At 41.9% G+C, this 25,899-nt stretch overlaps 1 protein-coding gene across 3 annotated transcripts in view; it reads left to right on the top strand.

Moving 5' to 3' along the window:
- The window catches only part of LOC121657753 (contactin-3-like), a 96,519-nt gene that overhangs the window by 34,906 nt on the left and 35,714 nt on the right, over positions 1-25,899 (top strand). For 2 of the 3 annotated variants that reach the window (XM_042013818.1, XM_042013807.1), the window contains 3 exons: positions 13,019-13,114; positions 24,815-25,018; positions 25,311-25,413. In XM_042013818.1, coding sequence (XP_041869752.1) covers positions 13,019-13,114; positions 24,815-25,018; positions 25,311-25,413 — 403 coding nt within the window. The remainder of the gene's footprint in view (positions 1-13,018; positions 13,115-24,814; positions 25,019-25,310; positions 25,414-25,899) is intronic. The other variant, XM_042013824.1, reaches the window with a different exon arrangement.

A 25,899-nucleotide genomic window follows, 5' to 3' on the forward strand; every position in this document is an offset into this window, starting at 1 on the left:
AAATAAAGATTTAGAATGCCAATTTGGAACGTGTCTTACAGCACCAAGTTGTGCTGTAGAAAAAAAGGGCATTGCTAAAAGGCGTTTGATGAGGACTTGAGATAAAGGAAAGCTTGGCTGGGTGGCTGAGAGAATTTGACTTCATCACGTAGTAGATGTAGGTTTGTTTTGCTTTTCTTTTTTTTTTTTTTTTTTTTTTTTTTTTTTTTTTTTAGATGTAGAGTGCCCTGGCATGGTTTTAGGCAATATGATCTTATTGAAGGTGTTGTTCTTCGAATAATGCAGAGCAGATGTCCTTTCTTTTGAGGTCACCTGAAAGACATGTAGTGGTGGATTTAGGGATGTGGTTCAGTGGGACTCAGCAGTGCTGGGGAATGGCTGGACTCTATGATCTTGGAGGTCTTTTCCAACCTAAGTGCTCCTGTCATTCTGTAACAAGCACAGGTGTCTTGTGATGTACAGAGTTACTCTGATATTGTGGATTTATAAATACACAGTAAACTTTGACTGAATTAACCCATGGCTGCAGCCCAATAAATATGGAGAGATTGCAAATAACAATTTAAATGTCTTCCCTGGGTATCACCTTACTTTAAATACACTTTTTCAGAGCTCCAGTTTGCTGCCAACCTGCGTATTTTGCTTTCTGATGTTTATTGCAGAGCAAAGTAGGCGTCTTAAAACTGAAGCAATGGAACTTAGAGAGCTGCTCCTATTACACTGCATTGCTTGTGTCTATTCTTGTATTGATTATGTATTTATGTCTTGTTCCTCATACAGAGTGGCACTGAGTAGTTACAGAGAGCACAGGCTGGGAGTTGTGGGGAGTCTCATTTAATAACCAAGGAAATTCTCTGTACTTACGAGAAGAGATGCAGTACCTGATTTTATTTTCCTGTTATTGCCTCTCTCAGCCCTGCGCAGCGAGACGTCTTCTCTCTTTTTTTTATGAAACTGTATTTTTTCAGCCCATGACTTTTTATTAAATCGTAGTTAACGATACACTTTTGAGGATTACATCACCCTGCAAGGAGCAATTTGGCTTAGGCTGGGGATCAGTCTGCACATGGAGTGTCTGTCATGTAACAGTTCTGCTCAGATACCAACAAAAAGATTTGAGGTCCCCCTGTGTTTTGGGGGGTTTTCTCCTTACATACATGTCTCAATCTATTAAACTCTCCTCAGCAACACTGGGATTGTATTTGTTTCTATAAATGCAGTAGCAGAACTCAGGTATTTCTCCGGAGTTGCTTTTTTTTTCCACTCCTGCAGCCTCTGTTGTTGAATGGTCTGATGCTGAATTTATTAATCTATGCTGTTGCTTGCTCAGGTGTAATCTCTTGTTCAGCCACATTTATTCATCCACTGAAGGATGTGCACATTGGTCCATCATGGCATATTAAAGGTTTGCCTCCTCCTGCCACAGCTGTCATCTCTTTGACCCCTCAGTAAACTAACAGTCTTCCACATAATTTTGCTTTCATTCAGGTGTAATGCCGTTACTGCGGAGGCAGACAGAATGCAATTCTCTAAAGATCTTGTCTCATTCCCTTCTCTTCCAGGGAGGTTAATGTGCTCAGATGATCCCTGTGTTTTCTTTTTGCTCTCTTGCTTGCAAGAAGAGCAAAAAAAAAAAAAAATAGAGTGCTCCTGGATAATCTGTTTGGACTGGCTTTTGGGGATGGACTGGGAAGATGAACTCACTGGTTGGGTAGAAGCTCTCTTTACCACTTGTGTTTCAAATGCCTTCAGTTGTTTCCTTAGCACTTTTTATTTCTACAGCTTTTTTACAAAAATGTTATACAGATGGTTTTCTGAAATGGAAATAACTGAATCAAAACCTCTTTACCCAAAACGAGCTAAGCCAGGTTTAAATACTAATGATGTGTGGCAATCAACTTTAGTGTGAACCAGTGTTCTGTCCACAGCCATTTGTCATTCACAAGTGGTACCATTTCAGAAAACCCCCAGCCACCCCCTCAGCTTGCTGGGAATGTCTGCAGTGCCAGTGCTTTGTGGACTGTGGTTACAGTGATTCCTGGTTTTGGGAATGAGGGCTGAGAGAGGATGGTCAGAAATGAGCCTGGGGACATCGATTCCAGCCCCAGCAGGAATCATGTCCCTGAGTGCAGGTTCCCTTGATGAACTCACTGTCATTGTCACATCTAATGACTTGGAATTGCATTGATTGCCTCCACTGTAGGTATTGCTATTTTACCCACTAATTAAGTTAAAAAATCAAATGAGCCAGTGATTTATTGGGTGTTGAGGCTGGTTCTGCACTGCCACAGCTTCTCATATGCTGGCTGAACTCTTGTGTGTGATTTGACAGAGGCTTCCCTGGGTATCAAATGAGTGTGTGATATGATGCTTTTGATTTTTAATAATCTGATATTAACAGTAGTATTTTGCGTTTCCTTATGTTGTTAACACTCCTTTGCATTCAGCTGGTTTTGAGCCTCTGATTTCTTACTGCATCTCTCTTCCTGATTTTATTTCAGATTCTTTTCAGAAGATTTTTTTATGCTGCTTTGGCTAGCAAAATGTAGCATTCTTCTCCTTAGTATTTTGTAATTTCAGCTCTTAATAACACATGCTGCTCTTACTTACTCTTTCATCTTTTTGTGTAACTCTTTTTTTGCTTCCATTTAAAAGTAACTTTGACATCTCTTTAAGCCAATTGCATCTTATCCATCCCTTATTTTTCTCCTATCTTTCCTGATGGGGATTCAGTGGAATTACTATCTTATTTCTTCAAGAAACCTTTTTTCCTCATAATAAATCTTTCTTTAGTGGAAAAAAACAAAGAAAAAACAAAAACCCAAAACCAAAAAACACAGCAACTTGTCTTGTGATTGCAGGTCGGAGCTTTGTTTCTAAACTTGTGGGACCTAAACGTCCTTCCAGACTCTAGTATTTACTGACTCCCTGGCAAGGGTAGAATTGGTTTCTCACATCCCAGTGTCTGGAGAGGCTGGGAAAGGGCTCCCAGCTGAAAGCCAGGCACATGGGCACAGCGTGGTCCTTGTGTGCCACACACCCTGAGTGCCATTGATCTGTCGCTGTTGACGGTGACCAAGTGGATCCAAGATAGTGAGTTCTTAGCACAAATCATTGCTTTGTGTAATGAATTTAATTTATTCCGAGTCATGCTTGCAAAGGTCTTCTGCTCTTTCTCCAGACACTATCAGATCCCAATTCAGTCTGAGCCAGGCCAGATGCAATTTTGTCAACTCTTTACCCCTTTGTTTAATTGTGTAATGATTATTGTGCCTGCCTTCATAAAGCAAAACATGGGATTTGTTATCTGCATGGGGATTATACTGATTGGGTTTTAAATGTCTCTCTATTACATCTGGGTCAGAGCAGTGATTAATATTGAAAGAGAGGTTTTGTAACCAGGCTGAAGCTCTAGCACACGTCCTGAAAAGGCTGTTGTGGTTTTAGAGAGGCTGTGAGGGGCAGAAGTGAATGTGTGAGAGCACAAATGGAACTTGGGCTTGACTGCCGCAGGTGGAATTTGTCACCCTGGCTGGGCTGATCAGCCAGGGCTTGTCACTGGCAGGAGAAGCGCTTTGGTAGGATGAAAGGTAGTGCTTACAGTACTTAGATTGGAGAAAATAAGCTGTGCCAGAGGTTATTCATGTCTGTCTCTGATGAGAGATCAGAAGGAGCTGTGAGATCGTCTGTGTTGGTCTCAGGGGTATCACAACAGTTTTACTGGGTGACCCTTGTGTTAGCCCTTCCCTGCTTTGCAACTGGCCTTGGTTCATTCTGGTTCTCATTCTGACTTGAGTTTGTCTGGCTGCAGCCTTTGGGTCTGCCCTGCCTCAGAAATGCCACCAGGATCAAGTGCTGTGACGATGTGATGGGCAGACAAGAGAGAGCATCCTGCAAAGAGCCGCTCACGGCGTCTCCTGGAGCTGCTCCCGAATCCCTTCACCCCGCACCAAGGAGCCTTTGCAGGCTGCTGGGAGCTGCTGATGGGAAGTACAAGTGTGAGAAGTTGTTTAGAACAACTAAAGATCAGTGGAACAGCGGCCACAGATCCAGCTCTGTGTGTTGGAGCAACTACAGGTGGCCACTGCTCCTCTGGTTTCCCCAAACATCCCTCCAGGAGCACGGAGACAGCACTCAGCCAGAGTTCAGTGCCTGCTGCAGCTCACCCTGGCTGCAGAATAACTTCACACCTTCCACTGAGCACTCAGGCTCTTGAAAACCAATTAAACACACTCAGCAGCACTGAAGAGGTTTCCAGGTAAGTCAAGACAGTGGCTGCTGTAGTAGCAGGAAGCTCTGGTGTGAACCATCAGCCATCAGTGCTGAAATCTCACTGAGGGGCTTTTGGTTTGTTCCTCTGCCAATACTTGTTGTCTCAGGCAACCTTAATAAGGCATTTTCTACCTCAAAATAATTGAGTTTGCAGCCTCAGTGCGTTCTTTTAATTTTATTAGGGACGAGGGAGTAATAAATATATTTGCACAGTACTGGATTAGGTTATGCAGTGGTTTTCTGCTTTTCATTAATTAATTAACAGCTTGTGCTTCTGCACAGGTTGGAGATGTGACTTTATTGGGGAACTTCATCATTTGGCTTTCATCTTCAGCACTGAAGAAATGATTCTGCCTCATGGACTCTTCCATGGCCTGTCTTCTAGAGATAAAGTTGTCATTTTCATTTTCGCATTTTTATGTGAACCTGGTAAATCGTTATTGTTTTAAACATCTCCGCCGTCCACATCACAGTAATGCAGGGTTTCTTTCATTTTTTCTGGCTTATCTGCCACAGAAAATACCCATTTTGCTTGTCAGCTGCAAATGACATCAGGGTAAGAAATGCCTTTCACTGCATTCCTGTTCCCTGAAGTCTGTCAGGAAGGAACTTCAGACTATCTACTTTAGCCACTTCTTGCTGCTGTGAAGGAAGTGAGGAAAATCTCCTCTGGTTTGCTTTGATGTGCTCCTGAACATCCATTAAGCCACAACTTCAGTGTTGCTGTACGGTGCTGGGATAGAAATAGATCATTTTTCTTATCTCTGCTGTCCTTCTGAGCCTGTTAATGTAGTCTAATACCAGCGAGTAACCCGAGAGATTTCTAGTCATAAATGTTTGTAGCAGTTTTCCAGAACCTGTTTTTTGCTGTGGTGACATCCTGGTGCTCACTCAGATGCTGCTGGGGTTGGAGTGGAGCACAGGGAAGAGCACATTATATCCCTGATTTAGAAATGGTAGGTTTGAACTTCACAGGAGCAATTAATGTCAGTCCCAAATGCTGTATTCAGGATACTGAGTCTGAGGTACTTTTTCTGTCAAAAATTCGCCCACCTCTTCCTTCAAATTGTGATGTGAATAGTTAATACAGTGAAATAGCTGTTCTTGCTCTGCATGAGCCAGGCAAACGTGCTCTGAAAGTGTATTACTTTTATTTCTGCCTCTGTCTTTTTCATCCTCACTTCAATAATAGAATTAAAAGTTTTAATTTCTTCTAAATTCCTCTGTAAATACTATTTTTGTTACAGTATTAATCTATCCTTGCACCTTACCCTCTCTACAGCTTGCTTCAAGTGGGTTGTTGAATTCAGTTATGTAGAAATAGTCACCTTCTCCAGGTTCCCTTGTATCTCTTTTATTAAAGAGTTGAGGCATAACATACATGAGGCTGAGAAGCAGTAAACAGGAGAATTATTAAAATAAACACAAAAAATAAAAGTCCATCAGTGTTTAACATGTCCACTTAAAAATACTGGGCAGCAGCTGGAGCTGAAGGTAAAACCCAGCTGATTTTGGAATGGAGAATGGCACAGGTGATTCTGGCAAGGTAAGCAATGGGTTAAGCTTGGATCTCTTATTCTTGGCACGTCATTCCACTGTTGTAGCTCATGGATGGGGGGATGCCTTGTTTCGCTGCACATACAATAAAATACTTCATATTATTTTGCTCAGCCCAGGTAAGGCCATACATTTTGATGAGAACACAACTATTTTGAAGGCCTGTGAACACTGGATTTTTCTGCTGACTCACAAGTTGGTGGTTTGTAGGTGTGGAGAGCAGCTGGGCTCAGACATCTGTGGGCAGGACATTTCTCCATCTGCTGTATCTGGTATTTGTCACTGTCACATCTGTTCTGGCCCACGTGTTCCCAGTCAAAGCAGGGATCTGTGCCAGGTGCTCCATACCTGCTGAGATGAGGAAATGACAGATCCTGGTTACCCAAATCCCAGGAATCCTTTCTGGTGATGAACTATTTTGTAATACTTGGGGCAGAATCTGTCCATTTCTCTGTGGAAGGTGGCATCTCTGGAAACATCCAGGACTTGAAGTCAGTGGCAGGGAAAAAAGAATCCCATTGTCACCAGCATGTTCCCAGTGCTTTAAAACCGAGCTGTTGTAGGATGGTTTTCATTGATTTATTTATTCAGGAAAGGCTTTTTGGGAACACTGCTGCATATTTAATAAATAAACAAACCTTCAGATAATTAGAGGTAGATCTGGCAGGGCTTTAGCCATCTGTTTAACTATTAAAATGTGAATAGCCTGGTGTTCCTCAGCACTAAACCTGCTTTGTGCTTACGAGGGCTGGTGCTTAGTAGACTCTCGGGATGTTCTTGGGGTTTGTTTTGGGAAAGAGTTGGGGGGGGGGGGAAATCTGTGTTGCAGCTGAGAAGTCGGCTATAGGATAATTTCCTTGAGCAAACATCCTTCCCTCCTGAGATATTTCTCAAATTGCCTGAACTGCTTTGTTCAGGGCTGTGTTTGTCTGGAGTTGAGTGGTAATTCCCAGGAAATACAAATTTATGAAAGGCATATTTTTGGAAATACCTATTGGAGAACATTTTTCTTTCAAAACATGCTTTTCCTTAGTAGTGCTGTTAGGGTTTGGTTTGGTTTTTTTCCCAGTTCTTTCAGTGCATTTTTGCCAGTGAAGAGCGTGTTTAAAAAAAAAAAATACTCCCTGCTTATGGGCTGTTGACTCAACTTTTATGCTATTAATATTCTTTTGCCACTTTTTTTTTTTTCCCCCCCCTCTGTGGTCTCTGGTCTCTTCCCTCCATTGCACACACAGCCCACAGATCACCTCATCCCTCTCTGTCCATCTTTCCCCTCATTATTGCAAATTCTTCTACCTCTTCCCATGCTGGCATCTCCTGTTCACCACACCCTGACACATCTGTGCCAATTTATTTTTAGCTTTTCTTAGTTGTGTTTATGTAACACAGGCTTTTGAATTAGTCTCCTTTAATTGGTATAGGAGCATTTTATTCTTTCCTGTTTCATTTTTTGCTGCACCTCAAGTTGATTCTCAGGGAGGGGAAGAGTTTCAAAGGTTTGTGATGTTTTTATTGGTACTCTTGGCTGCTCGTTCACTGCACCTGGCTCCAGCAGCCTGTTCATCCCAGCAGGACTCACCTGTGAGATATTCAGCATTTCATGGGATGGAAACAACCTGCGGGGTCTGCTCACTGCCCTGCTCGTTCTGCACTGAGGTTTGCTGCATTTTGTTGGCAGCATTTCTGTGGATGCACCAATGCTCAGGTGGGCTCTGCTGGTGGGGCTGGTGTGAGCAGAGGTGGGGGCAATATGTCAAACTCAAAAGTTGTCTGAGTGGCATTTTGGGTGTAAAATGAGCCTTGAGGGTGGGAGGTTGTTTTGCTTGCCCTGTCCTGGAGCTTTGAGGGCACAAGGAGGATCTTTGGGTGGAGAAGTGATGCTACAGCTCCTGGGGTGCAGAGGGACAGTGATGGGGCCAGAGCTGCTCCTGTTCCTGCAGCGAGGGTTTAAAAACACCCTGCAGTGTGTGTGTGTCACCCCCTGTGCTGGGACCTTCCTGCAGGGAAATGCTGCCCCAGAAAAGGCGAGTTCAGCCCTGCAGCACAGCAGAAAGGGATTTTGTAGAGGTTGTTGTGGAGTTCTCTGACTTCCCTGTAGCACCAGCCTGTGAAACCAAGTGAAACCCTGGAGATGGTTCTCCAGCAGCCTCTGAATCTCTCCTCCAGTGACAAATCACCCCCACTCTTTGCCTGCTTTGAGTAATGTTCACTCCTGCACTGTGAATATTTTTATCCTCTCTCTCTGCCCAGCAGAAATTGATTACAGAGATAATTTTTGGTCTCGTGCCTCATTCCTACCTCAGTGTGATTTTTCTCAGGCTCCATCCAGGCCCTGGGATGGGAGCAGAAGGTTTTTCACTTGCTCATGTGCAGCTCTGGTGTGGTGTTATCAAGATGGTGTGTTGGGGTTAACAGGCCATGTATCCCAAATATCCTGGTGAGAATTAATTACGCAAAGTGTACCTTCAGTTTTGAGTGTCTGTCTAAAGAAATACAAGAGTCATGATGCCAGCAATGCCTTGGTAGAGCAAATTTTGGGGTATAGGGTGGTGGGGAAGAAGGTTTGCTCATGCAGACAGGTGAGTTAGGGGCTGGTGGTGAAGTTTGTTGGGTTGCATTGTTGTTGATGTTTCTTTTTTTCTTTTTAAAGAAACAAATCAGAGTTAGTCTGTTTTCTGCAGAAGTTCTCATTACCAGCATAGCTATTACAGCGTGCTGAGGCTGTTATTTGCCCTTAAGAGCTGAGAGAGTGGAATTTCCGTTCTTTTTAATAATGTGACTTTTACCAGGGCGAGTGGGCTGTGAATTAGTGCTTCATTATGGGCTGACATCAGAGTCCCCACTTCAGAATTACCTACTCAAGAAAACAGCTTAGATTTGGTTGCCTGACTCATTTAGGCACTTGAACATCCTACCAATACAGAATTATACCTAAAGTATATTTAACAAGTTCTGCTCCTTTGAATAACAATGAGTCTGATGAAGCAATACAATCAATATTTTCGTGGCTATTAAGGGACAGTTATGTTTGTAGAGCTTGAATCCTTGTTCTGTGGTTTTCAAAACACGGTAGAATTGCTAATAAACATGTGTTGACAATAAGGAGCAATTGATATAAGTGGAATAAGATGCTTGGGTGATGCTAGACTTGGAGTTGGAAACCTAAATTTAAAAAAAAATCAGTTGGAAAACTGAATCCTGCTCGTCTCACAGTGAATGTGTTCTGTGTGTTACCTAAAAACAATAAAGAGGATTTGGTGTAATTTTCTAGCAGTGTCTGCAAATCCTATGAAGTTCCTTTGTACAAAATTTGTGTCTGGGAGTGAAAGATCACACAGGTTTGACAAAATACGACATAACTCAGCATTGCCACAAGCCAGCAGTTGTGTGTGTGGAGCAGCTTTGTCATCAGAAATTCTCTGAATTTTTCATGGCATGATGTTCTGTGTCTTTTCAAAGCATGGCTGTAGTATTTGATGTGATCTTGCCCCATCCCTTCTTAAACAGACGAGATCACAGCAACCAGAAACATCTGGAAGGTGCTGGCAGTGAATGTGCTCAGCACGCTCTGCAGATGAGTTCATTTCTGTTCTTTTATAAAAATGTCACTGTTTTCAATCTGTTTTACCTTACAGAGGTGCTTCAGGTCATGTTTTCCCCTCATGAATCCACAAATCCATGTCTTTTAATTGTCCTGGGTATCACAGGAGTGTTTAAATGTTGCTGTTCCTGATGCACAGAGCAGCTGTTCCAGGTTTCATACTCACATCACTGTCACTGCACATCTTGGAATCTTTCTCACAACTTCAAGTCTCAGTGCTTGAGACTGAAAACTTGGCTTATTAAACAGGAGAGAAGCCAGTGGAATATGCAGTTTTCATATCGTTGTTTCTATGGGCAGGAACTCGTCGTGTTAATTCTCACTTTGGGCAGAATTAAAGACCTTTCAACAAAGCTGAATTGTGGGGTTTTTTCTCCATTTTATTGCCACGGCACGTGTATTTCAGTTGTATCAACTTTATGTACTTGGTACTAAAGCAATGAGGCAAATACATGTATTAGCAGGGGAAAGGAGAAGAAAATGCTGTTTCAGGAATCAGAAAGCCTTAGTTGCTAATTTTAAATGTTCTTCTATATGGCAAACTATAAAAAGGCAATAAAAGCATTTAATTTGCAAATTACAGTTCTAGATTGGTTTTTATGTTGGATTTTTTTTTCCCCTTGTAGTTAGGTTTTTTGTAACACTTTTACCAAAATATTTGCAGTGGCAGGATTAGAGCCTTTGCCTGGTAGGGTTAAGTAATTAAGGTGTTCATTTTGTCCATGAATCCTTGCATTTCAGATGAAAGGAGATTAGAAGTGAGGGGTAATAAATACAAGGAAGAGGTGAAAAGATTAAGGCAAGAGAAACTAATGAAAGCACTTCAGTTTGGTGACCAGTTTGAGAGAGTTTTAAAAATCTGACGATGAATAAGCCAGTGTTTAGTCCAGCAGATAAAATGCAGAAATACTTTGTGTTTCTGCCCTTTTCTTTCACTGAACAATGGGATATTGTCATCCCATGGGTGCTGAAAAACGAGTCCTGGTCTGACTCACCGCTCCTCAAAACCATCTTCTGTCCTGATCTCTGGTCTTTGTTTCCAGTTATGTTTTATCTATTGAGACATTTCAGCAGGATAAGAGCCTCTGATTTCAGGGATACAGTTCAAGCTGTACAAATAAACAAGCTTTGCCATTATTAGTCCACCTTTTAAGGTATTTTATTTACCCTGTCAGTTTTCAGAGGACTTAATGTCCCTTCCCAATGAGTTCATGTAATAACTAGTTTTGTTAGAAGATACAGCTCTGCTCCCTGGTGTTATTGTGCTTGGAATTGTGGCTTATTAAAAAAACCTGACAAAGAAGCCCAAGGATAAACAATCGCTCTTGATACACTTCCAAACATGCCTGGCTTTGACCTTCAGTCCTCTGAATATGCTGCAGAAACACCTGAAAATCAGAGCAGCATTTTGTTTATAAGCAGCCAGTGCTCTCCAAGGTCAGAGATTGGGACTTATTTGTGTAATGCTAATAAAGAATCCTGCTCCTGTTTTGCATGTTGATTTCTCATTGTGTTCAAAGCCGTGCCAGACACTGTGTAAAGAGAATATAGAAGTTTACAGAGAAATTGAGTGATGGTACGTTGCATCTGTGTGATGAGTCTGGTCCTTGAGCTGCTCTAGAAGGGGGTGGGGAGCTTCCTGCTCATTTGTGAAAAATGATTCTTTTATTGTAGCATGGCTCATATTCTCCATTTTCAGATGGGTTTGCGTTGCTTCCTGTTTCCCCAAAAGCTGCTTTTCTGTGACAACAGTCTTCACTTGCAATCAGGGATTAATAATTTCAATTTTTACAACATTGCAGAGCTGTGGTGTGTCCTCACCAGGTACCTCTGGGATGATGAGGATGTGCCTTCCCAATCCTTCAGCGTGTCCCACATCCCTTCCCAAGGTGCTCGTGGCCAAATCCCATCCTGCCCAAACAATTTCTTGGACAATACAAAGACAAGGAAGGTTCTGAAGGTCTTCAGTTGCAGTAAATGAACACATGGGCTTAAAAACCAATTTCAATTATGGAAATTGTATTACTTAAAATTTAAGGTTGTGATGTAAGAGGGCAAAATGTGGTCTAAATTAATTCTATATGTAAAATACTAATTCTTTTGGTGATTCATCCTGAAACAGAGCAGTGTGTGTTCTCTGAGGTGCTGTCAGCTGCTGGTTTTTCCTTCCATGGCTCTGGGGAATGGTGTTGGGGCAGCTGGTGAATGTATAATGTTATGGTGGAAAGAGTAAGATGCTTTAAAGGCCTGAAATAATAATTTAAGGCTGTGTTGTTTTGACCTTGGAGTGAAATCAGTTTGGCTGTGGTTGTGTGTGACTTCTACATCATGTCCAGCAAAAGGATCTGAGTTTATTCTGAGGACACCTGCGTGGAAATTCACTTGGAAAGCTGAAAACAGCCCTTCTAAGAAACATTCCTGTGAACTTCGTGTGCACTAACCAAGGATTGTACAACACGCTCTTACTGCAGCATTTTTTTAAAGGAAGCATTGAAATTCTAATGGCTCTTACTCTGTGTTCTCACTGTAACAACTGTTGCTTTGCAGTAACAAAAAATGCTGTATTTTGGGGAAATAGCTAGTGTTGGTCAACTCACTACTCCTATGATGCTTGGTTATAAAAGACAGCCTTATTTAAAGACTGCCTCAGTTTAGTGTCCTATACAAGGTTATAAACAAATATGGGGTGTTTTTTTAAATTGCCTTCTGTTCTGTTATGGGAAAATATGTGGTTTATTTATAGAAAAGCCTTTGTTAGTGTAGGAATTCGATCTTGGTTTGTATGGCATGTTATTTTTAGCTTAGTTTAAGGGTGTAATGAGGCTCTGTTTTCTTGGGTCTTGACTCACCAGCTAGAGGGAAAGCCAGTATAAATTTATGATAAAATATTTGCATTTATGGATACTCTGAAGCATTTTTTCCCCCCCAAGAAGTGTCTGGACAATGCTGTGTGTGATTTTTGGGGTATCCTGTGCAAGGCCAGAGATGGACTCCATAATCTTTGTGGATCCCTTCCAACTCAGGGTATCCTGTGATTCCTTACACAGCTTAAAATAATCCCAAAGTCAAGAGCAGAGCACCGGGTCAGGACACTGAGGTGCAAAGCCGTGGCTTAGGGATGTTCCAGGGGATTCTCCTGCAGGAGAAGGTTCCTTTCCCGTTGGAAAGATCCATGTCTGTTTTCTGAATAGTTGTTATTAATGTTATTTTACAGTTGGGTAGGGGAGCTCAGGAGGATCTTTATGCTGTTTTCATCATAACCTTAATTTCCAGCGAAACAGTGGCTTCAGGACCTATTTTTAAGTCCCGCTCATTGGCTCCTTTTTGGGTATCAAAATCAGGGTAGCAGAAGCCAGGCATAAGAACAAAATTAGCCGTGGGATCTGTTCAGTTATCTCGCTGCAGATTAGTTCCCTTCAGCCCTGATTCTGTCATCCTCCCTCGTGCTGAGCAGCCTTTTCTACTGCAGCCGCTGCACTGAACTTGCTGGGTTTGGTTGCATGCTAAGAGATGGGCATTTGAGAATGTGAGTGTCCTGTTGATGTTCCCTGTTTGCTGATACCCAGCTCACCTCTGTTTCCCTCGCAGATGGGGAGAACTCCAGGATGAAGATGAGGAGCGCGGTGTCGGTGCGGGAGGGCCAGGGGGTCGTGCTGCTCTGTGGGACACCCCCCCGGGCAGGAGGTAAGGGACCCTCGGGGCTGATGGGGCTGGGCAAGGTCCCTGGAAATGCCAAAGAGCAGAGCAAGAGTGAAATCTGGGTTCTGAAGTAACTGAAAGGAGAAAGGAACCAAAAACAGAGGAGGGGGAGGGAAGTATTTAAGAGGATTTACTTTTATCTTAAATTGCCTTTCTAGTTCCTAGGAATTTCTGTGCACTTAATGTGTCTGATTTTTATGGTATTTCCTGTAATTAATGGAGTATCTTCTGGAGTTAGATTCTGCCCAATTTCACAACTGCTGAGCCTCAATGAATCCAGTTCTCCCTGTGAGCCGACAATTGCAGAGAGGAGATTGTTGTCTTTAGCAGTGCTGGTGTCTGCCCGTGTTCTTGCAATCAAGACGTTCTGTGATGTGATGGAATGATGCTGTGTAATTTAAACCACTGCTGTACTGAGGGGATGAGAAAAGTGGATAGATGGATTCTTGGTGGACCAAAAGTTGCAAGTACATTTCATCCCACATTCTGCATCTTCAGCCTTTGACTAATTGCTATTGAGCCTCAAGTCATATTTGAAAGGAACTGGTTTTATTGTTTGTAATTGATATGGAGTGCCATTATTGAAGGGCTGTGATGTTAAACATTAGATTTGATTGCAAAGACAAGGTAGTAGGAGCTAGACATTATATTCAATAATATAGGTATTGTGGCCTCATAAATTTGGCAGAGTCCAAGCAGACACAGCCATAAAGTGGCAATTTTACAACTGTCTGAGCTTGCAGAATTTTTTTCCCTCTAAACTGATACATACTCTTAAATCATCTTTATAGCCTTACAACAGCTTTGTCTTTCAGCATCTGAGAAAATGGGTCATTCTCCTAGCTATCTGTAAGAATTAGAATGATTAAATTTTGCTTCTAGATGCAGCCCAAAGTCTGCATCTCCCCCAGCTGTTCTTACAGCTGTGTCCTGTGTGTGGGTTTACACCCAGAGGTGATGGCCAAGCTGAGACAGCTCTGCCTGACTCAGGCAAGGTTTAAGTTTGAGGTGTGGAACAGGAGGTGATGCCAAACATGCTTGTGTTGCTGAGAACAGTGGTTGGAAGAGGTGAGAATTCCTTTTGCAGGCAGCAGATGGGAGGTGATTGACACCCCCACACTAATTGTGGTTCATGCAAAAACCAGAGCTGAGCGCTCCCAGAATTACCAAATGGGATTGAGAACTGGTACCAGAATTATTTCAGATCCTTGGCTTTGTCTGAGAGTTGGAGGATTAACTGTTAAAGTTTTCAGGACACATGGAGCAAGGTGGAAAAACATCCCTCTCCTCCTTTCTTCCCTGAAATAAAGCTGTAGCAGGGTGACATCAAACATGCCGGTCCCCTGGGTCTGACAGGGCAGGATGCAGGGCAGGAAGTCTGGGATAAAACATCCAGCCAGAAAGCAGAAGTAGTTTGTTAGGAAGAGCAGGGATGGTTTAGGAACAGCTGACCTGGCCTGAGGGATGTTCAGCCCTTTCCAGATCAGTGATCTGACTTTTTTTTTTTAACTTCGATTCTGTATTTATCGCGCTGAGCTAACAATTCCACACACTGCTAATTCTAAAAGCCTTCTCCACCAGCTTGTTTCCTCTCCCCCTCTAGCCCCCAAAATACTCTGCTTTTGTTTTCTGGCATGTTGTGCAGTTTCTAAGATCTGGCTAACTTAATTGCACTTATTTCTTGCATTCTCTGTAAGGAGTTTGCAAGAAGAGACTTGATTAAATAGTGATTATTCCTCCCTGTACAGCATTCCAGTTACAATAGACACCAGTGTTCATCCCCGAAGTTCTTAGTGTGGAAAAAGAAAATTGCTTCCCTTCTACAATTTATCATATTTTTTTCCTTGCATATCTTAGGCACAGATATTTACATAAGTCATATGAATGTCCCTTTTCAACAGGGAGCAAATTATTCGTGCAGTTAGCAGTGGTTTTGTCCTTTCGGAGTGTGCAGTTCCAGCTCCATGGGGGTGTGCACATCCAGCATTTAAACCAACAATAGAACTCCATTTACGAATCACAAACCACTCCAATACTTTATTTAGAGCTAGCACATTTCCCCTTTGACATTCCCTTTCCAAGCAGCCCTGGTTGGGATTTACTGAATGAAGATTTGGTAAATGACCGGCTTTGAGCGTGAAGACATTCCCTCCCCCAAATATTTTTCTGGTCCAGCCTGGTTTTATGTCAGATATTCCAAGTTGTATCATAATTGAGCAGTGATGTTTGGATAATTAAGATGGTCATCTGTCATCATTCTGCATGGCCATGCTTCTGGATCTTTTAATTCTGTGGCAGGGAACTTGTTAACCTTCTCTGGGCACCCTGTGCCAGGGCCTCCCCACCCTCATGGTAAAGAATTTCATCCTAATATCCCATCTAGTCTGTTAAAATCCCCCTTTTTTGCCACAAAAAACCAGTAAATCATCTGACCCACATACTCAAAAGGTAAAATAACATCAAAAATGGATTTATGTGGGTCTGCAACTTCTCCAGTTGTTACAACCTTTAAATTGCACTGAAATCTCTACAGATATTTTGACTTTTTACTGTGTTACTGTTGCATCTTTAAGGGTTTTAAAGGGCTGTCAATCCAACAAACAGTTCAATACCCAAAACTTAATGTTGGACACAGTTGATGTGCAGCTGGTTAAAAAACATTCATGTGATGCTAATTTTTGCCCATTCTGCCAAGAATGGAAAAGGCTAGACATATGGAGATCTAAAAATGATTTTTCTCTGCTATTGATTTTGTTCCAGAATTGGTATCTAACAAGTGACAAAGCCCTCAGTAAAGCAAATCTGCAAGTTCCTGTAGGGTTTTACCTCCTGTTACTACTGTACTGTACTGTGATTATTGTGTAGCTTGTCTTCAGCTGTTATTTCTGTTTCTATATATTGGGATTTATATTTGTTTAGTACAGCCAGTTTTCCTCATCTGGCATTGATTTTGGATTTATGAGGTATTTCTGCTCTTCGAGAGAGGAGGAGGCAATGAGGCATAGTCCTTTTGTGTTATCTGGGGTGGTTTAAAGCTGCTTTATATATAGAGAAAAGGATGGCTTGTAATGGTACAAGTGAAGATTTGCTTGATGGTTATTTGAACATTTCAACAAATTTTGGTTTGCCTGGAAAAACTCGACATTAGTTTTACATTGCTGTACTTCCTGCTGCGTTATTCCCATGGGGAATGTGACCATAACCCAGGAGAACTTAAATAAATAACAGGAATTTTGTGGAGCTGACGAGCTGTCGGTTGGAAATTGCAAGGAAATTCTGCTTGTCTTAAATTCCTAATTAGCCTTGTGTGCTCCGTGTTCCTGTTTCATGCAATATGGCAGGGATGTTCCCACATGGATAATGCAGCAAGAACATGTCCTCCCTCTTCATATCATTCCCTGATAAATGTGGGCTTAATCCATAAGTGAGACTGGATTTGAAGGACAGGGATCAATTCAGCTCGCAGCATATTGTGTCAGAGTTGTGACATGCTGATAGGAAATAATATTAGATCATGGAAAAATAGATCCCAATTTATTGCTCAGTGTTTGCTGTGACAAATCCTTCACTGAATAATGTCATGTCTGTTCCAAACGAGTGTTTAGACTTGCAAATTTTTGCTCATGTCTCTTGTATTGCCGTTCGGAGACCTGCAAGTTCCAGCAGGGCTCTCCTTCATGAATAACATGGCATGGGAAGAGTCTCAGATGCCAGAAATATCTGGATGCTCTGATTGCTTCTCTTCTGGAACTCTTGAATAGCAATGTGCTGTTTTTCATTGTTTTTTTAATTTAGCTATAAGTTAAATAAATTTTACATATTTGGCTTTGGAAACATTTCATGCCTTTAAAGCAAAGCAAAGTTAAACAGTTGGAACTCCAGAATGTGATGATTTCTTTCCTACTGCACATCAGTGTGGTGTGGAAAGGCTTGGGTTGGAAGAGACCTTAAAGATCTCCTCCCACCCCCAGCCATGGGCAGGGACACCTTCCACTGTCCCAGGCTGCTCCAAGCCCCAGCCAGCCTGGCCTTGGACACTGCCAGGGATGGAGCAGCCCCAGGTGCTCTGGGCACCCTGTGCCAGGGCCTGCCCACCCTAAGTAAAGAATTTCTTCCTAATATCCCATCTAAACTCCCCTTTCAGGAGGTGAAAACCACCCTGGGTTTGCACCTTTGCTTTCTGCTTTTGTTGCAGGTTGTGGATGACACACATCTGGGCCTGAGCAATAAATCACGCTTGCAGAGGTTTTTGCACACAAATGTATTTTAAGAAGAGTGGTACCTTGAATATTGGAAGAGCAATGGCCTTAAAAATGGTTCCATAGTGTTCTTGAGCTGTTTCAGTCTGCCAAGGAGAAATGGCATTTTTATTTAAAAACATATTTTTCAATAGTCCTGCTGGTGTCATCATCGTCATCTGCACAAATTTCAGCTGACAGTTTGAAATCAAATGGTACCTGAGAGACGCTTACATTTGTCCATATGAGGGAAAATAATACATGTTCCCAGCTGGATTTTCCAGTGATTTCTATCTGCCAGAGCATTATTTTCACCACCAGTACCAAACCAGTGCTGCAGAGACACTCTGCTATGCACTTTGTCAGATGCAGCCTTTGTGAAGCACTTTTTTCTTTTGATAAAGCTTTGTTCCAGGCTGAGGTAATCCAGGCTGAAATTAATATATCTTACTTATATATTTGTGCATCATCTTCAGTTACTTCATAGTGGATGTTTTTAAGCTGACATGGAAGTGTATAACTGACCTAAGAAGCTTTCAGCAGTTTCTTACCCCAAAATCTGACAGAACTCTTTAACTCCATGTTCTGTTGTGGGGTATCTCTTGGAAGAATGGGGGGGGGGATGGAAAGAAAGGGAGAGGTAGATCAGGAAGAACCAAATTGCAAGAAAAAAAAATTCAGGTTGAACCTTTTCACTTACCCAGTCCCAGGTATCTCAGTTATGCCTTGGGGAAAAGAGGAGGAAATTTGAGAAAATAACTGCATTTGGCTCTCCACCAAGTTTCTTTTTGTCCCTAAGTTGTGACTGTGGGGTATTTCTCCTCCTGCTCTTTATTATCTTCCCTACTAAAATATTTGGGTTTTTTCTCTGGAAACAGGATAATTGATTAGGAAGATGCAGGAGGGAGATGGCTGCAGTCCCAGCACACAATCCCAGCTGATCCCAGCACTCGGAACAAGAGTGCTGAAAGGAATTTTTGTTTTTCACAAGGACTTATCATGTACCTGCTCCTAAAAGAGTGCAAGAGTACCAAATGAAAGTGTCACTAATTACTGCTTCCATGTATAAATATCGGTGCTTTACTTTGAAAATTGACTCCTGGGTATTTCCATTACTTTCCCTTCGTTTATGTGCTTAATATTTAACATTCACAAGAAATCAGATTTATTTTAGTTCAGCAATAAACTAAACTATCACCTTTTTAGCCTCAAAATTATTATAGGCAGGAAGCAATTTAAAATACTTCCAGCAATTGAAAAAGCACAACAGAGTTCTGGAAATGCTCTCAGCAATTAAATGTAAAGTTCTAGGGAGGTGATTAAAAGAACAATTTGTCACTTGCAGTGGATATGGCTAATGGGGATGTATTTACATATTGCTTCCTAAAGCACTTTCTTACTTTTCTGCCTACTTCCAGAGTGGGAACAGTGTGCTGAGAGCCAGGACACTTGGAATGACACAGCAAGTCTGGAGCAATTAGTGCAGAAATGTGATAAAGAGGGACGAACCCATCCCCCTCCCGCACGGCTCCAGGGGAAGCGAAATGGAGTTTTTTTATTCAGCACTGGAACCCAACTGCAGCAGAGCCTTTTTGTCAGACTCTCATTAACATCTGGGCTTCCTTGGGAGCACCAAGGAACATTTAACCTGCCAGCTGAGGAGCAGTTTGCTATTAAAAGGTTGTGTTCAGTGTGAAAGCTGCCCCTGGCTAATGGTCCCTTTCCAGCAGGCAGGGCCACGTGCTGAGCCCTTCTCCAGGGAATGTGCTCGGTGGAGTTGGACTTACCATGAGAGGGTTTGGTGTTAATAAAGAGATCAGCTGCCAGTCTGGAACATCTGCTTCCCAGGGATGAGCTTAGAAATGTGGGTGCTTTAAGTACTGTGGTGAGCGTTGCTTTTGACACTGCTCTAAGGGCTTGGAAAAGCTCCGCCAGTTATTAAGTGTAGGGAACAGGTGACCTTTAGGGCTGTTTGACATCCCTGTGGCACCTGAGCACAGGTGACAGATATGTGTGTGCAGTCACCTCTTGGCCAGTTCTGTGGCTGTGCTGTAGGCTGGGGGACAGGAGAGGAAAATACAATTTACCACGTTTGAAGAATTGCATCTGTTTTTACATCAAACTGAAGCTCATTCCAAAATCAGAAAAACGAGTGGACTCTTACCCTATTCCATTTAAAAATGAAAATTAGGTTTTAGCCTGAAGTAGGAACCTTGCAACTTCAGCTGAAACATTTCAATATTCTCATTAAATGAGTAGATTGAAATTGCAAGATACTGCGTGTGTGTCTCAAGCTGCTGTCATTGTTCTGGGCTGTTCCATACACAGAAGTTGCATGCCTGGTTACCTGCACAGCAGGCTGAAAATTGATCTGGTATATTTTAGCCATAAAATAATTCACCTTTTATGCCAAAACAATTAACGTTATACATTAGTTTCAAGTCAGAGTGTTGCCGTTATACTGTGGAATAAAATTAATTTCTTGGGATACGTTCTTCACTTGGGAAGTCACTCTTGGGACCTGTATTCCCATCCTGCAATTTACATTTTGTATAAACAAATTCAGCCAGAAGAGTTATTCTGCAGAGTTCAGGTGAAATTTCAGTGGTTGGGAAAATGCTGCACCTATTTTAACCAGATCATCACTGCCTCACCTTACTGCTGGAGGCCACAATTCAAGCCCTGCTGTAGATAGGTTTTGTAATTGTCATTCTTTTTATATAGAGGACATTAACAAAAGTAAACTACCAACCCACAGTTTGTTCTCTGAAGTGTGGTTGCAGCTAAAGACTTCCATTATCAGTGCTAGAATTACTTGAATGCCAACATTCCAGGACCCCCCTGGGAAATGCACAGTTGTGAGCATTGGTTTGGTTTGGTTTTCCCAGCTGGACATACCTAGGATAGTTTTTAGCTTCTGGGCATTGCATGTGTGCAAGAATAGACCCTAAACCCTTGAAGTTACGTACAGTTTATCTCAGATGAAATTCTGAACTGTTTTTCATTGCCCAAATGGTACCATTCCTGACAGTGGCACCTCGTGACGTTTTAAGCTCCAGTTTCCACACACATTTTGGGAGCACATAAACACCCTGTCTTATGCCTCCGGTGCAGAAGATTTTTATTTGGAAAGCAACCTTGAATGTTTACCAGAGGAAATGAGGGAGATGTTACTTGTTTTATGGCACAGAGAAAGGATTACCAAGAGCAGCTGGTGGTGGGGGCTTGCCCAGGGGAGGACAGGGTGAACTAAGGGCAGGGAAGTTGGCCCAAATAAGAAAGGAGAAGTATTAAAGAGAAGTTTGAAGGTAATTTACGTAAAATAAAACCAATTATACTCCTGGGGGCACTCACGTTCCAGTATCCCAATCCCACATCAGTGTAATGCAAGGATTTTCCTTCAGGGAGGTGAGGACAGTTTGCAACCAAGAGCATCCTCTGCAACCTTAACGCACTTTTACCTCATTAATTAATTTCCTACTTCTGAGTAGTTTGTTTGCCCTTCCCCAGAGCTGTAGCAGTGGAGATAAAGGAACATTTTTGTGGGTGGCTGTCCCACAAAACCCAACCTGAATGCTCAGGGTGAGCTCTCAGAGCTCTTCCCTCCCGAGTGATGCTCATCCACAAACAAGAGACTTTGCTCCCTTTTCTGCCATTTCATCACAGTTTGAGCTGAAATTGGGCCAAATCATGAACTAACTGGTTTCTGCCTTAGTTATGGAGTCTGTTATTATCCTCTCAAAATCAGTGTTACTTTTCCATTATTTTTAACTCTGAGGTAGATCATTCAGAAGAGCTGTTTGCTGCAAATTTCCGTGTTTTAATTGCAGTTTCTGTCATTGCTAAATTCTGTCTGATTGCTTTCTTGCAAACGGTTTTCCAGGAGCCACGTGCCATCCTGTGGGATCAGCAGAGAGCCAATTGGAGACACAAAATACCAGGATATTTCAGCTTCCCCTTGTGTCTCTGCTACAGAGTATTGTGAAATCAGAACTGGAGAAGTGCATGAAATAATTAGGATTTGGGTATCAGTGATTGGCATGAAACTTCTTTATGTTTTGGTGGTTGTTTTTTTCTGTTTGGTTGGTTTTTTGGATTTTTTGGGATTTTTATTTTAACCTCTTAAGTATTGTTTAGTCAGCTCTGTGCACCACCAAATCAGGAATTTTCATTTATTACCAGGTTTATTTATGGAAACACCCACTTGGCTAATTCAAATCCAGTCAGTTTTCAATCTGCTTCAGAAGAATATTGTTCACATCACTTACTTGTGGCTATTTTAGAAGTCTTATTTAGGTGTGAATTATGGGGCTGGCAGGTAAGTGTTAAGCAGCTGTAGAGCAGTGATGGCCCAGAAGACGAGGAGCAAGAGCTGACATTATTTATGCAAATAATGGATAAAATGAACTTTATGAATTGTCCTTCTCCTTTCGATCATAGGTCTATGTGCCTTTTTTTGCCCCAAAACTTCCTGAATTTAATTATGATTTTGGATTTCCCCCACTGCTGTTGTCACTTAGATTCTGTTTACAAGAAGTAAGATCACCCTGGTTCTGTTAGTGATTCCCAGTCATGTGTTGCAATCTCCCTTAAAAGAAATATGTAATACAATTTAAAGCCTTATTTTCAAAAGGATGTGCATGAACTTAAGGCTTGGCTTTGAACATAGTTAAAAACCAATAAATTTGTGGGGTTTACCCCATTATGTTCCTTTAGCAACAGTAATTTGGGGTTTTTTAAGGTTTGTAAATGGCAGGAAATGACCCTGGTAAACCTCAAAGGCCACAGTGATTTAATCATTGAACTTCGTAAAGAATTCAGGTTTAAAAATGGCAGGTGATTTTACAAGCATTTTTTAATTGAGCACCTAGGTGCACAAAAGGCCTGCAACAGTGTGAACATGCTGAGTGTGTTGGAGACTGCACAGTAAATAATAATCAAATAATGCAAAATAAAGAGAAGCCGCCAACCAAGACGTAGTAAACAAATAAAAATTGAGTAATAACTGTAATTTCCAATACCTTATCCACGTATGGTCGCCAAATAAGGAAAAAACGCATTGGAAAGCAAAGGCTTAGAACTCGGAGGAAGCCCAGGAGAGACATATTACTTCCATTTATAACAGAAAATCAACTGAAAACTTGTAATTGACAGAAAGGGAGTGAGTTTGTGTCCCTGGAGGTGCCCTAAGATCAGCAACAGGCAAATGGTGTAAACATAATAAATCACACCACAAGTTGTTTAATATGATCGGTTTCTTTTTTTTTTTACTTTGGAAAATAAGAATACAATTTCATAAAGGAAAATAAATACAAAATGAGGTAGTGGTGGTGGGGCACAGGGAAAGAAAGACCCTGGTCTTTCTCGAGAGTCAGTGAAAATATGTGTTGAATGGGGAATTGGGTTCCCAGGAGTGTTTATTCATAGGCTGTTGGAGGATCCAATTAAACTGGAATATGCTTTTCATGGCTTCCATCATCCCAGGGACTGATTTCAGTGGGTTTGCTCTTGGCTTAACCTGATATCATAGGAATGAAATGCAGCTGCTTATTTTCCAGATCTCTCCATCCCCTTGCACTGTTTTGGACGTGTTTTTTCTTTTTATTTTCTCGGGTTTTTTAAGCATAAAATAATATTTTGAGCAAGGAAACACGAGTAGCTCAATAAGTATCAGAACCAGTACAGCCTGGTGTCACCCACTGCTGTGTCTTGTGGGTGTCTGGGTTTGGTGTAGAGCTGAAAATGGGTATTTTTGGTACCTAACTTGGTGTGCAGCCTCTCCCTCAGCCCTGTGATCACTCTCTCCACCCAGTTCTTCTGCAGAAAGAGTTCTCCTCTCTTTTCTAGCCCTTCCCATGTAGAAAGACCATACACTCCTCACTCTCTAAGAGGTTGTAGTGCCTTTCAAACTCCTCAGGTGTACTCTCTTTTTGCTTTTTTTAAAATGATTTAGTGCTTCCCACTGCAATAATTCCCCCACTGTTTCCTGGCAAATCCTTCCTGGCCTTCCTTTCCATAAATTAATTGCACTTCTCGAGTTCTGGAGGAAGGAATTAGGGTGAAAGCCATCATTGCTCCTGAGGAGATGCTGCAGGTCCACAGGGGTGATGGTCTTAAAGGTCTTTTCCTCCTTATGGTTCTGTCTGTTTCTGACAATAAATATTACTAAATATGATAGAAGTTCAACTCCTGAGCAGAGTCCTGAGCCTGTTAATGGCTGGCACACACCACTGCTGCAAAATTATCTTAATGAAAGAGGTTTAAATATTGATAGAAGAAAATTAAAAGCAGTTTAATGATCAGCCGTTTCATTTGATGCCCTTTTTGCATTAGGCAGCCCATAAATTTAATAATTTCATTTACTGAGTGTTTTTCTCACCTGCACAGTCTCTTACCTTGTGTTAAATTGTCCTGTTGGCTTTGGCAGCCTCGGGAGATGTCGAGGATTCAGGAGGTGTCACCTTTCCATTTCATGATACACCTGAATTTGGGCACCTTCAAATTAGAGCTGGGCAGGAAGGGTTGATCTCCATTTCGTGGGGGCAGTGCCAGTGCTGCAGACACTGGAACGCAAAGAGAGGTCAATCAAGCTGTAATCGCCGCTAATTAGCGCTTCCAGAAGCTGTAATCTCTGTATAAGTGGCACGTGGGTGAAAAATTATTCCTTGCCTGGAACACCGTTAAAAATGTATTTCCTTTGATCCTGTAGGAAATGAGTGAGACAAACACGTGGCCTCACACAGGAAGGGGCTTTTGCCAATTAAAATTGGACGCAGAGCTCGCAGTGATGCTCAGAAAACAAAACACATTTAGTGGATTTTTTGCCAAATCTCCTAGTTTATCTTTTGAGGGATGGGTTGTTTTTTTTTTTTCCCTTTCAAATAATCCTAATGAATGGTAGCGAGGGCTACTTTCCCATACCTTACAGAAATTTTTTTATGGATTTTTTTAATGAAATAGTAGTTCTACTGTGTGATGAGCCCTACTGGGAATTTAGGCTTCTTCTGACATTCTTATCACGTGGATACTCCTGTCCTGTTTCTACCTGCTAAGCATCTGGCTGAGCAGTTAAGTAGCTACTGAGTGAATAATCTTTCCGTTTTAGCAAAGTTTGGTCTTGCTTTTGCTGTCTGCTCCTATTTCCTTGCATATTAAATGTCAGGGATAAAAAAAAAAAGAGAGATTTAAACAAAACACCTAAAATCTGGGTTTCTTTCACCTTTTTTTTTCTCCTGGAGGAGATGGGGATTTGGTGAAAAAAATGGGGGGGGGGGAGTTGCTAATTTCTGGTACTCTTTAAAATCTGTTTTTCTCAGTCATTGGCTCTGTTACACAATGAAGTATGGTATATAATGCAGTGCTGGAAAATACAGTAATGACCTGATCTTTGAAGAAAAAAAAAAAGCTGAACAAAACCCCATTGCTTGTGCTTTTTTTCCCAACCCAGACTTGTCGTTTGCTTGGATCTTCAATGAGTATCCATCGTTTGTGCAGGAGGACAGCCGGCGCTTCGTGTCCCAGGAGACGGGACACCTGTACATAGCCAAGGTGGAGCCATCAGATGTGGGCAACTACACCTGTGTGGTGACCAGCACGGCCACCAACAGCCACATGTTGGGCTCCCCCACGCCCCTGGTGCTGCGCACGGACGGTACGGCCGCCCTGGAGTCAGGGAAACACCGGGAGTCAGGGATAATTCCAGGCGTCACTCAGCGTTTTTGGCTCTTGCACCATAAATTCTCGTGTTTTGTCCAAACACTGGTTGCTTTCTACAAAGATAAACTCTGTTGTGTGCTCCCCTCCCAATTCTGTCCCTGATTTCACTGTGCTCCTCTTTATAAGTGGAGCGTGAGAGAAATAAACTTGATTTTGAATTGCGAAAGAGAGGGGAAAAAAAGCCTTCATCACCTTCAAAAATTGACCTTCTCAATTGTGTCCCATAGGTGTGATGGGAGAATACGAGCCCAAAATAGAGGTTCAGTTCCCTGAGACGCTCCCTGCAGCCAAAGGCTCCACTGTGAAGCTGGAATGCTTTGCCCTAGGAAAGTAAGTTTTCATCCTCATTGAAAATGGAAGCACCTTAGGGTTCACCTGTACGAGAGATGTGGGCTTCTGGCAGTTGTTCTGGTGTTTTCCAAAGACCTGATTTTGGTTATCACAACTCCTGCCCTGAAATAAGGGGGCAAAGAGTCTTGGAGTGTATTTTGATTTTGTTGAGAATTAAGATGTGTATGTTGGCAGCACAGGAATTTACATTTCACTTCAAATTAGCTTGAGTAGATTCAGTGTGGTTTTGCATATGACCTTTGAACTAAGTCTCTTTTCTCTGTGCAAGGAAATGGTGTTCAAGTCTGTGACAAAATTGTCTGAATTTTCCTCTTGAATGTACTTGATGCTTTCATAATATTGTTCTTCCTTTATAGCCAAAATAAAGATTAAAATGTATTTCTCCTCCGAATGATGCTTCACTCATAACTGGTATCTTTTCTCTTTCACAGATGATCTGAGAATGCATTTCTGTTTCTGTAAATG

Source organism: Corvus kubaryi, unplaced genomic scaffold (genome assembly GCF_017639235.1).
Source record: "Corvus kubaryi isolate FWS band 111438036 unplaced genomic scaffold, C.kubaryi_AGA036_p1.0 136, whole genome shotgun sequence".
Classification (NCBI taxonomy): Eukaryota; Metazoa; Chordata; class Aves; order Passeriformes; family Corvidae; genus Corvus; species Corvus kubaryi.